The sequence below is a fragment of the Elaeis guineensis genome, chromosome 2 (genome assembly GCF_000442705.2).
Source record: "Elaeis guineensis isolate ETL-2024a chromosome 2, EG11, whole genome shotgun sequence".
NCBI classification, from domain to species: domain Eukaryota; kingdom Viridiplantae; phylum Streptophyta; class Magnoliopsida; order Arecales; family Arecaceae; genus Elaeis; species Elaeis guineensis.
This window is the reverse complement of record NC_025994.2, coordinates 113,924,733-113,937,865: the sequence shown is the minus strand read 5'-3', so window position 1 is coordinate 113,937,865 and position 13,133 is coordinate 113,924,733. Positions and strand designations below refer to the sequence as shown.

The window sequence follows — 13,133 nt, the reverse complement described above, 5'->3', positions numbered from 1 at the left end:
CTATCGGATCTTGTCTTCTCTGATTGAGAAGACGCTCTACACTTTCCCAATAAAGTCGGGCTTGCCTCATCAATTTCATCCTAGCAAATCTAACTCTCCTTGCTTCAGACATTTCATACCATCCAAAATAGTGGTCCATACCTGATTCCCAATCTAGGTACTCTCTCGGATCTAGACAACCATCAAAACTTGGGACTTCGACTTTCACATTCCTAAGAATATGCTCATCTTGATCGAACTGGTTATGGTGCGGACGTGCCCCTATAGGTCGATCAAGTTCTAGATTCCTACCTCTTTGTCCTATAGGTAGTCAGAGAGACTCAGGTTCAGGTTGTTTCTGCCTAGCTTCTTCTAATACCACTATTCTCTCATCCATGGCTTTCATAAAATTTTTCATGTCATCAAACTTTTCAGTCAGAGCATTAATGATGGCTGCTATATTGGGATCCATATTGGTGTTGGGTGGGGAAGTAGGATGTTGGTACCAGGTACCTGATCTAGTGGTCATGCAACTCTAAGATGCAGAAATAAGGTGCAATAAAATTAAAATGCTTGAAAGTAAAGTACGAAATTTAGAGTGCGAAAATTTAACTTGCGAAAATTTAAATTGCTGAATTTAAACTAAAGCCCTAATCAACCTGCTCTGATACCAAATTGATGCGGGACAATCCTAAAAAGAAAATCAATCCTAATAATCAAGCTCTCTTCTGTTCATCAACAACAAATCACGTCCGGCCAGGGGCTCATTATTCCCAGGACAGACAGTATAGTTGCCTATACTCTGCTCAGGAGGCGTGATTGATTGATACTAGACTAAAGCGAGATCAATCTAAATGATACAGACGAATGCCATTCGAGAGATCAGTAAACAATTAGTAATAGAAAATTTCATAAACAGATAGCAGAAATTAAACATGCTCACGAGTAGATGCAAAAAAAAGAAATAAGAATGGAACGAGAGAAAATAAAATATTAAACCTGTGAGAAAAATCCAAGAAGATGATAAGAATCCGGATCGTGGTAGTTAAGAAACTACTCTGATTAGGGCTCTTAATCTTTTAACCAAACAAATCCATCGATAAAGAACTAGGTCTTTACCAACATCGGATTAAAAAAAAAAATCAAAGATCAACTGTTAAGGAATGAAGGTCCTTGACAGCATATGATCTGTAGAATAAGAAATCACTCCTTCTCTCAGCACGACAGATGAAAATTCTGGAGGAGACAGATCTTCTCTTGACGGAATAGGCTTGCGTGGGTAGATGGTGGAGTCGATCAGAGTCGCAGGAACACTGAATCTTAAGTAGAAGGAATAGGATAGAAAGTGGGCCTCACACCCTCCCCTTGTGGGGCGATTTTGGATCTCACACCCTCTCCCTCTCGGAGCGATTGAAACAAGTATTTGTGGAGTTTGTAAAATCATTCATTGTTTTCTTTCATGAAAGATACAAGGATTTATATAGGACTCTAAGGGTCCTATTTGTTTAGGAATCTCTTATTTTTACAAGGAAGAAATCAACCCTCCACAAAAAAGTAAAGCATTATAATCTACCATAGGAAAGAAATCAGCCTTCAACAAAATAAGTAAGTAGCCAAGAACTCTTAAGGAATTCTAAGGAAGAAATGGAATTTCATGTGGGTGCTTGATGCTTGACACAACTTGGCATGAGCACGGCATATGCTGGCATGCATATTCTTCTCTTGGCATGTGGAGAGTGGTGGCTCCAAAGGTGACGTGGACAAATCCAAGTATGGCCCTATGGACCCAAAGCCAAATGCATTAAAATTTATTGACTGAAAATAAATAACTGAAGTAGAATCAATTTAATGAGGCTTCTTCGATCCAAATCGAACTTAAATTATGTTGCCGATTTTTGATGGCTCTGGTGTCCGCACCACACCGACACCATTTCTTTGATGTAACTTTAGGCCTATCAACAACTACACTAAAAGAGACAATCATTTAATAAATTAACATCAATTTTATCTTATGTGTTTCATTTGGAAACATGCAAAAGAACATTGAGACCGGGATGGCAACTTATAAAGTGCGACTCCGATTAAAGCGTTCGATGGTCAAGTGTTGGCACATTAATATCTATTTTTTATGCAGATGATTAATACCTGTCTGTGCTCTAAGAGCATATTTGTGCTCCAAATTTGATTATGGATAGCAATACCAGATGAAGTTGCAAAATTATTTTACCTAATCTCCTTCAATTTGATTGAGATAAGTCGTCGCCGACAATTATTCTGAAAGCATCCATGGAGAGTTTAATCAACTTTAGCTAAGCAAAGAGATCACCACTTATGGAATTTGAAGCATGACCTTTTTTAGGCATTTGGGGGGATGGATATGTGGCTAATGCAACGGCATTTGAGGTGGTCTTTGTCACGCCATCAATTCCATAACAGCTAATGCCTTCCAGTTCTTATTCCAGTGGCTTGCCCTATTATAGATTCCCACTTCATCTCCTTCCTTTCCCTCCATGGGCCACGAGCTTTTTCTCCACCTTTTTCTTTTACCAGCCCACCAAAATTTCCCTTTGCATTTCTTTTGAGTCCTGCCACCTGTTCGACCCTACACAATAAGGGACATAGTCGAGTTATTCTTCAGGCAAGTTACTGGCTACAGCTTTAGAAGAGGTGGGTGGCTATTTTAATGCATTGTTGGTTCCCTATTGAGTATCTATCATAACAAATTAAATGAGCTAAGGCCTAATATATGGAAGGTGTTGCCACCTTTGGCTATTGTTTTTATTAAATATATAAGAAGGGATGGAGCACGTGAAGGGTTTAACTTCACCCTCTCATGTTGGTATGGGAATCTGAATCATTTGGATGAACTGGAGGACAGGATATGCCTCCCTCTGTTTTTTTTTTTCCTATTTTCTTTACGTTTGTCTTTTCACTACCGTTCCAGTATTGCTGGTCTTTGAACTTCCTAAGTGCTCTAGCTCCATTTCCTTTGGTTGTTTTTTACTATAATCATTAATTGTTGAGCTTACGTAGGCCCTGACGTTTTCACCGTATATATATTTTTGTTTATTAGTAGTGGTTCATAGCTGAGCAGTATTCAAGATTAAAGTTAACTAAAATAAGGCGGTGACACTGGCTCTTCATACTTTACAGTTCATCTATGATGCAAAATTTTGGTCTCAACAATCAATTTCGGTTTTGCCCTCGGTCACACTACTCACTGAAGAAAAGAATGAAAATGAAGATTAGAGAACTTTGCAATGTATCCATTTCTTGTAGATAAACCAAAGTGGACTCATTATATCATTTTAAATTAAGTTTATGAAGATAATAAAATAAATATGCATATGATGCGGTGCCCATAACAATAAGACTTATATGATTCTGATGCTTAATTAGAGCTTATATATAACCATCATGATCTTTATAAATAGAGCACCAATCCATTTATCTATGCGTATTATTATCAAAAAATATTAATGAAAATAAAAGCAAACAAGAATAGAAGTATCAAATATACAATAAAATTTTAATTTTGTTAAAAAATTTAAATAAATTGAGAATGATATTTTCATAATTTATAGATTCACGGTACATTGATATAGCACAAACATAATTATTGTTCATGCTTTTTTTTTATTAGTGCTTTAAAATTTTATGGGCTAGTGCGAACATCACTTTCGACTAATTTGAAGATTAATGCATAACAATTTTATTACATTAGCGCACAATATTATTACAAGTTGGAATCAAATGTGATGCAACTAATTTTTGTTAGCACGGTGCCAAACACCCGCATGACCATTGAAGCATAATATTTAGACCCTTTGGACACAAAAAGTATGTATATATATATATATTTTAATGCAGGACTTCATTTTTTTTCCCCACGTTAGTGTCAACATGCCAATATGCCCATGATCCAAAAGTTTTTTAAGGAGAAAAATGCCAAATTGGCGAGGAGCACTTCATGGACGATCCCACCACAGACCAACGTCCTGAGTTATACCCTCCTCATCCTTCCCCATCAGCTTACTTCTGGGCCCCACACGACACAAGTTTCCAAATGTGGAGAATCAGAGCAAATGCTGTGTGGTGCACCGGCCGGCACAGCAGGTCATCAAAGCAAGGCATTAACCGAAACATCTCGGTGATTCCCACGAGTCCGATAAATACCCATTTACCGAAAAGAGAAAAACAAGGAAACATCTCAACCGACGGTGGTGAGGAGCCAAAGGGAAAGAAACGCTGGGGATTTACCGTCCTGCCCAAGTCCTCGCCTATATGTATGGCTGCCACCTCCTTTTTGGGTTCTCCTCTTTCCATCGCTCATTCGTAGTAGCATAGCTAGAAAAGAAGAGAAGAAAAAGGATATATATATATATATATAGAGAGAGAGAGAGAATCAGAGAAGAGACGGGAAAAGAAGGGGAGGAGATGTACGCGGAGGCGGAGCTTCAGTATCCCTTCTTGCAAGGATTTCCGCCGGAGCTGGCGGTGGCGGTGCCGCCACACCAGCATCAGCACTACTCCCAGCTGGCACCCTTGGGCATCAGCTTTCCAAGTGGTGGACCCCACATGGTAATTTACGCCCACCTCTTGATCTTTTGTTTTTATTTTTTTTTAATACCGGTGTGTTTTTTATTTTTATTTTTATTTTTTCCTTTAATTGGAATGAGAATTTAAGCGGTTGATCGATTGAGATGGAAGCGAGTTCTGCTGCTCTGCGCTTCTTCTTCGTCTTTCTTTCTTTCCCGAGAAAGGGGGGAAAAAAAAAATAAAAGAGCAAAGGCGAAAAAGGGGTTCTGGAGATATTTATGGGTGTTTTGGTAAAAGAAGCCAATCACGGCGTCCCAGTCATGGGCTCGGTCGCGTGCGAAAGCGTAGTGATACGGTCGGAATGACCAGAATGATCACTGTCTTTGCCGGTATTACTGAAAAGCCCCTAGGCTACACGGCCCCTTTTTTCCCCCTGAATTAGCAGTTGATAAGATTGGTTAATAACATAAATATATCTCAACAGTAGTTTTGCTTTTGAAGCACTACTTTATAATCAGCCATTGAACAGCTCTGGGTGTCCATGAATTTTTTTCTATAAAAGTTGGTTATTGTGATTTTTTTTTTTCTGCATGCCGTTGACCGTTGATCTAATTCTACTTGCTTTTTTTTTTTTTTTTTTGTGTGGTAAGATTACTTTTTAGATATTGCTGAGTAGGCAGGATCTTGATCATGGATTTTATGCATTCTAATACGACAAATAAGCTCTTATAGTTTGAATGCATCATATGCGGTACATAATGTTTCATATGGCTTATTACTGACATTTCTTGAAAGTTTTGTCCCAGTGGCAAGCCTTGATATATTTATTTCCCAGTGCTTAACAAATCAAGCTGTTCCTATTGGTTATTTTCTTTGCGCTTCACAGGTTTTGGTATCAAAAAAAAGGTTGAACTCCTGAAACAGTTGTCTGCTATCCTAATTATATCCATCTGCTTGTGCATTTTTCAAGAATCTATTCATACCTTTATTCCATGAAACTCCTTTGATATTTGGTCTTGGATATAAAGGGTGCTCAGATAAAAAATTCTCTTTTTTCTGGTAGAAGAATATCATAACTATTACTAACAACTACCATATGATTGACTAGGATTATTAATTTTGATTCTGTGTGTGCAGAAAGGATTTAAATATGGTCATATACCTGTTTGTTGTTTTTTTCCATCTTGTTATTTTTCTTCTTTTTATGCATGTGCTTCTTTCATTTAGATTTTTCATTTTAAACTACTTGTAGGTTTAGGTTGCATTATGTTCTGTGGTCGTGCGTTGGTGAATGCGTGAAGATTCACAAGTTGTACTACAGTAGGGCACTAGTCAATGCAAGAAGTTGGTACTTAGTGAGGGGTGGGATGAAGAAAATGTCTGAAGATCCAGAAATTTGCATGCCAAGGACTCAATTAGTTATCCTTTCTTTTTTTCATTAAGGATATTCTGTCAAGTTCTTTATTGAATTGTTTTATAAATGTTGTGTTTGGCTGAATGGAGATCCATTTCAAAAGATTATAAAGATCCTTGCTTAAGAAGTAACACTATGTATTATATTCTACAGTAGCGAAAAAGAGAGATTGAGAAAAAGTTACAATTCTCTTATCATAAAACTTATAAACTTGTTATGTATATAGAACACTTTATACTTTAAAACATTGTTTCAGAAACAGATGGCCATTATTATGCGGTTTTGAAGGCGAATGAAATTTCTCAGTTGTATGCTGGTATTAGTCTATCAACTTATGGTGGTTGAGTGCTGATTTCTCTCACAATGCTTTAAGGGATAATAACCATTTCTATTGCTAACGTATGCATATTAAATGTATTGGCTTCTTGCTACATCTTATTGTTTTTTTGGTGATCTTACCATGTTCATGCCAAATCACACTAGAACATGCTTTGTTTCCAATTCTCATGTTTATTTTCATTCCACTTTAGGCCAAAAAAAAAGGATAGAGACTTCATCTAGAGAGTCAAATCCTTGGATATTAGGACTATGTGAACCCAGTGTTTGTAGCAACAAGAGTTGTGTCAAGGATTAATCAGGACTTGGAGACTACTTCATGAAAACATCCATATTCTTTTATCAGCATCTTAATTTCTCCTGTTATGCAAATAGACTCCAGTCCTTGTACAGATTAATAAACTATATGCTGTTCAAAGTGTCACATGGAACAGGAGCAATGGGGGCACATTTCATGGATGGGGTTGATGCCATAACACAGCGGCCCCTGCATCTAAGATTTAAACTATTCCATATTACCATTTATCTGTCATTATTTATGCCTCCAAATTTTCCTTAAGATAATTTTTAACAAATTCAGTGAACAGCATAAGAAGTTTATGTCATCAAATAATCACATAAGCCTAGACCAAGGACTGGTAATTTAGGCTACTAAATTCATGCAGTTATTTTCATATGCTTGATGACTATGCTAAAGTAACTTATAAAAATTCTTTTGCTTCTATATTGGGTTAGATGAATGACAGAAGCAACACACATGGATCATTATGCTCTCCACCTAACTTTAAATCTGTTACTTGAATAATTGAAACTTCCACTGGACAGCGACATAGTCACAAAGAATAATCATCAATTCTGTATGAACAATCTCCAAGAACTCTTCAAAATGCAATACCACTAATTGTCTTTGGATGCTACAATGATACATGTAAAAATGGAAATTACAACATGAACAGAACGATAGATATAAATTAAGAATAAAAACTTGTCTATCGGTGTGAGCAATATATGAACTGTGTCTATGTCTATATATCTTTCTTAACCAAGATCTACTTTTTTCAGATGTTCTTTATCCACTCATAAAAAATACAACCAACATGAACAAGAAACAATTACATATGTTATGGAAGAAGCTAGTAGTTTTTGAGGATGGAAAATCATTACCCTGACTCTTTGGCTTTCTTCTGTAGGACAACATGATGCACGCCTCTGTTATATCAGATTATGACCTGGGTGGAGAAGGGGATCTATTCAAAGCTCCAGAACCCATCATAGAAGAACCAATACTTCCGCTTGATCCCATGACAGCTGCCATGTCCATTATATCTGGAGGAGAAGATGTCATGACAGAAACATTTAAGGTTGGGGACATGGAGTCGATCCAAGCTGATCATCTACTGAACGATGTCTTCTATGAGTGCAAGAAGGACCTCCTAGAGAAATCTGCAATTGAAGAGTCATTTTCTGAGGTATTAGATGTAAAGATTCCTGCAGTGCAAATAGAAGAAGATTCAAACACAGAGAAAATTACCTTAGTTGCAGAAGGACCATTGCAGAAAAGTGTCAGCTCTGGGTGTCTAGCCTCAATGGAGTGGATCCACGGTAGCACAATTAGACCAAACTTTCTTGATTTTCAAGGACTGGATCTTGAAGCTGCATTTGGGATGAGGAGAGCATATAGTGAGGGAGATATTCAGGTCAGAATAAATCCATCCAGTTCTTGAGACCGGTTGTTTTTCTTTTTTTGTATTTCCTAATTTATATTAGCTTTGTTTTCATAAGAAACATTAAAGAACAAGAAATCATGATAATTTCATTTTAACAAACTCTTTTTTTAAAAAAATGAGGGATCCTTGAACAATCTGTGCCACTATTTGAATTTAAATTTAAATTTAAATTTAGGCCCATTCTACAGAGTTCATAAATGCAGAATAACATAATTAAGCTCAGCTTGGCTTGTGCAACAAAATCAATGGATAAAAGAGCCCAGATCAAAAGCTAAGTTCTCCCAAGCCAAAGTGGAAAACAAAGGCTAAGTTCTCAAGACCAGTTTTATAGCAGAGTTCTCCGCTTGAACATTGAAATGAGTTATATCAGAATAACTCCATCAAACAGTTTAGTTGTCTTGCATTAGTTCAAAGTCGAATATAGGATTTTTATTTAAAAAAAAAAAAAAAACTGCACTTGCTTTGACAAATTCCTGTGATGCCCATTTGCTAATGTGCATCAATTTTCTCTGGAAGGGAGGGCAAACTGAGGTGCTAAGTTGCTTCCATTTTTTCAATTGGTTCAACAACTCTTATTATTTAAAATGATTTTCATGCGAAGTTTATAAGAAAGTATCGTGAGTCATTACCATGATCGAAATTTATGTGCAGAAAGATTGATATAGATTTTTCTTGAAAAAGTTATGAAAAATGATTTTTTTTAATAATAATAATCTGTATAACACTTATTTTGGAGGCAACATTTTGAGAACTTGTAGCTTTATGGAGCATGGGCACACTTTTCAAGATGAAAAAATCCAACCATCAAGAACATTTCTTTTCAAAAATATGATGTGTTTACCAAGATATGCCGTCAATGGGCAAATGTCCAGCATACCTGACTGCATGCCAGTGAAATAATTGTCTGCTCACAGCTAGGTATTGTTTGGCTTGATGCTAAGTATACTGAGATGTCTAGATGTGCCTGTAATTTCCACAGGATGTTGGAGGTCATTGATTTTGAGTTTTTCTGACAGAATCTTGGCAATAATAATACAAATTTTGGAATTACAAGTGCTGTTCGTTCGTCATTTGAGAGGCTTTTAACCATCAGTGACATCAAGAGTGAAGAACGAAGGCAAAAGCTTTCCAGATACAGAAAGAAGAAGACCAAGAGAAACTTTGGCAGAAAAATCAAGGTAAATGACTACCATCTTTTCAACATCCCTCCCCATTTTATAGTTTAAAGCTTAAAAATGATGAGTGAGCTAAGCTGGCAAAGTGTAGGTAATTCAATATTTTCTTCCATACAGCCATGGTTGAAAGTTTTTGCTTCGTTACTTTTGACAGATATGACAAGGAAATGATTATACTGATCAAAAAAGAAAAAAAAAAAGGACAGACAAAGAGATCGGTATGGTTAAAAGAACAAATTTGTTACTGTTCAGAACTGGTCATGGTTTTTAGGAGGTTATTCATTTCATGTGCAAGATTTCTATATCTAAATATTCTATGCAAATTTCATATCTTTTGTATATTTATTTAGGTATTTGATAATGAAGATGTAAGAGAAAAAGAGCTTTAAATAATAGAAAACATTAGGAGAAAACCGAACCAACGTTTACCACACAAAAACAACAGATTTTTTCCTAACAATGTTTTGATGGACAAAGAAAACATTCCCAGTTATGTCGCTGGTGATTGTTGGCAAGCAGGAGTTCATGTCTTTGGGTCTATTGAAAATACCTACGTTGGGGGGAAAAAAATTAAATTGTTTATTTAAGCTTTATATCATGTAGATTATGTCCATGGGCAGAATTGAAAAATATATCTCATTTGATAAAAATTCCATCAGATTTAAAGATGGTCTCTGCAAAGCCACTACTCCACCCTGATCAACTCTTCCCTAGCCGCTTTAGCACCCGCTTCTTCCACTCATAATCACCACCTCCTATTCACATGTTCTTGCTTCTTCTCCTGCTGCTTTGCAGCAGCCAAATTGAAATCCTTCAGCCTCCTCAGTGGCACCTCCAAGATCAACCAACATGGTATGCAACCCACATGTGAGCTTGCAGAAGAATTTGTGAGAACTGCAATCATCTTAAGGTTGAAATAAACTTGCACTGTACTTTTTCATCATTCGCATGTGGCTACTGGTCAATGAAATAACTTGTCAAGTACTTGCAATGACTACTCGGCATATTTCCACTTTTCACCTTTTATAATCCATCTTTTGTGTTGACAAGGATGACCACAATCCTCAATTCGCCCTGCTCCACCAAAAAGAAAAAGGAAAAGAAAAGGTAAGGTACACAAACCAAGGGCTTCTGTATGTGTTTCTTTTTCTTTTTTTCTTTCCTTTTCTTTTTCATGCTGCCTCTTTATCAAGTAATTTCATCACTGAAAACCTTTCCTTGCTTAGGTAATGTTGACAGGGACTCCAATCCCATTTTATCAAATACTATTATGAACCCATTTGATGACTAATATTCATTGATTACCTCTATAGCGGTTTAATGTCTTCCTAAGAATCATCACAGTATCGTTGTGTGATAATTAGTTAGATAATGAAGCCTGCTCAAAGCTAATATGTAAGCTGTTGATCGATGAGATCCACTGATTAATTTTATTGCAAATTATCCCATAAGTCCAATTTAGTTCAAGTTACATCTTTTTCTCAAAATTGTTTATGAAACCGTGTAAGGTAATAAGTTGTGTGTTTTGCAGTATGCTTGCAGGAAGGCCCTAGCAGACAGTCAGCCACGGGTACGTGGAAGGTTTGCGAAGACTGAAGAATGTGAGGTTTCAAGGCCAAACAAGTAAATGTATATTATTCCTGTAGGAAATGGTTATAAGTTAATAGCAGCACACAGAGCTCTGCAAACTACTAGATGCGAGCCCCTCAATGGAGAAGGTCAAAAACCGTATGGGGGGTCCTTGAATTCTGAGGGAAACCTCTGTCGTTGGGATATCTGCTTTGATGTAATAAAATAATTGTTGCTTGAAGGACATGGAGCTGTACTCCTGTAAAAAGTTTTGAATAAAATGAAATTTGCTACCTCATATTGGGTTAAATGACAGGAATGAAGTCCCTTGTGTTGGAATGCCACGAAACCTGTATGTATCTGCATGAGATTCATGTGGTTCTTTTTGATGATTAAATCGTCCTCCACCCCTAAAACTTTGATCTCGCCAACAGGAATCCAAGACTTGTTTCAGACCATCAAAGAGAGTTAGTATTGCCAGTCTATAACATCTGACCCTAAAAATAGACTTTTTATGTGCATTCTGCGTCTTAAGTTTCTTCTTGCCAGGGGTGCAACACTAAGTTATCAGATCAGTGCCAACTCCTGTTATTATCGTTCTGGAGGTTGAGCGAAACCACCAGCCTTCTGCTGGAAGCTAAGATGAATTTGAGACTGCCTTCTGTGATCAAATATGTCAGGAAGTTGGTTCTGCGGCCTCAAAATTGTTGGCTGAGAGATCTTTCCAGCACTGCCCAGAGGCTCTTACCACCTGACAATGAGACTGGAGCAGCGGCTGCCACTATTTCATGTTTGTTCTTGGATCCCTGTTTCTGTTGGGAGATGGAGCATTCAGCGGCTTTCTTCTCTGATTTTACCCTTGTTCAGCAAAATTGTTGGTGTCTACAGATCAGAAACTCGATCACGGTCAAATTTTGACTAGACCCAGCCTGCTGAGCCAACTGGAAGACCTTGAGCAGGTCTTTCCTACTCCTTTTGTTCATCTGAGCCCCACTTGGCTCCAAGACCTTCGGGAGGTTTCGAGATGCTGGGAAGCTGCCTGATCCCGTCCACCTAGGCAACACAATCCGCACTTGTCGGCTGGTGGTGCAAAGCGAACAAACATGCCCACCCATCGTAAATCTGGAGAGCCCACACAAACAGGTTCCATACAATTGACCTGTCCTGTTGCACCTAGTTAGAGCTTCTCTGGTAAACCTAAATGCAAAAGAATTTACACTTCCAGCCAGCGAGCCAAACCTGAAATAAATCCACTAGCTAATGGCCTTGGTCCTACCACAGGCCTATTGCAGATGCGGGGGAGGGGGAGGGGGAGGTCGGGCCGTCAGTGAGGCTGACACCAATGACTGCAGCAGGAAAGGACTAGGTAGGCCTGGCCCGAAGCCCATCGGGCTGGGCTGGTTTCGGATCGGACTTTGGATTCAGACAAAAAAAAAAAAGAGGGCCCATTTTGTTTTCGGATCGAGCTTGAGCAAATCTTTAATCCGGCCCAGGCCCGGCCCGTCCGGCCCAAAGTTCAGCCCGAATATCCGGTCTGACCCAATCTCCTACTAAAATTGATTTAGCCCGATTCCCAACTTGAGTTAGCCCGATCCTAATTAATTAATACTAACTGATTTAGTCTATTAGATCCAAACCTAAGTCCTGATCCGATGTTTCACTTTGCTTCGGTCTTCCCCGATGTTTCCTCACTAAAAAAAAAAAGCCGAAAAGCTCTTGCTCGGAGCTCCTAGCCGTCTAATCCATGGCCACCGCAGCTGCCACCTCCTCCTACACCGCCGACGGAGATTTGGGAGAAATACGTGACAACAGTGGCGACAATCAAGATGAACATGCAGCAATTGACGGAAAAGCAGCGCAACTAATCGGTAGGTTCGAAGGGGTATGGGTGGACTCTCCAGTGGCAGCCGATGAAAGCTCCGACGGCATCGATCGTGAGGTCGAGAGGCTAGGCATCGTCGGGGTCGGCAATGTCCGAGAGATGAGAGCTCCGACGACCACGATCGCGAGGTCAAAAAGATGGAAGAGACATCATCTAAGTTGGTATCAATGATGCCAAAGAGATGGGAGCTCCGATGGCATCAACCGCGAGACCGACGAGGTAGAATAAGAAGTCCACAAAGCAGGGGAGGAGGCGATGTTAAAGAAGTGAGAGATGATAAGGACAAACTCGAACTGGTCCAATTGGGCTCGGGTTTGACTCGAACTTTAATTCAAACCTATTTTTTCTCAAAATAATCGAATCTAAATTCGATTCGAAGTCCGAAAAATTTTTTCGGACCAAGCTCGGATATTACCCGACCCAATTTCAACCCTTGGATCAGGAGGGGAAAAAGCACAATACAGAGAGAGACCCATGGAGCTTTTGGCCGAGATAAGATAGGCTTCTCCACT

The 13,133-nt window shown here is 38.5% G+C and overlaps 1 protein-coding gene across 6 annotated transcripts; it reads left to right on the top strand.

Moving 5' to 3' along the window:
• The first annotated feature begins 4,216 nt into the window (after window positions 1–4,216).
• On the top strand, window positions 4,217–11,037 carry LOC105042547 (uncharacterized). 6 transcript variants are annotated; one of them, XM_073252827.1, is made up of 6 exons: window positions 4,429–4,560; window positions 5,771–5,936; window positions 7,459–7,965; window positions 9,012–9,173; window positions 10,221–10,277; window positions 10,702–11,037. In XM_073252827.1, the coding sequence occupies exons 2-6, from the start codon at window positions 5,886–5,888 to the stop codon at window positions 10,795–10,797; spliced, it is 873 nt and encodes a 290-aa protein (XP_073108928.1). In that variant the 5' UTR covers window positions 4,429–4,560; window positions 5,771–5,885; the 3' UTR covers window positions 10,798–11,037. The 6 variants fall into 6 exon arrangements, with proteins under 6 accessions (XP_019709420.2, XP_073108930.1, XP_010918118.3 ...); XM_073252828.1 differs by lacking the exon at window positions 4,429–4,560 and adding an exon at window positions 4,739–4,907; XM_019853861.3 differs by lacking the exon at window positions 5,771–5,936 and having other exon boundaries at window positions 4,217–4,560.
• The last annotated feature ends 2,096 nt before the right edge of the window (window positions 11,038–13,133 follow it).

Coding starts and splice junctions, on each gene's coding strand:
- LOC105042547 (XM_019853861.3), top strand. CDS start 4,417: ATGTACGCGGAGGCGGAGCTTCAGTATCCCTTCTTGCAAGGATTTCCG. Junction 9,174..10,220: donor ACTTTGGCAGAAAAATCAAG/GTAAATGACTAC, acceptor TGTGTTGACAAG/GATGACCACAATCCTCAATT. Junction 10,278..10,701: donor AAGAAAAAGGAAAAGAAAAG/GTAAGGTACACA, acceptor TGTGTTTTGCAG/TATGCTTGCAGGAAGGCCCT.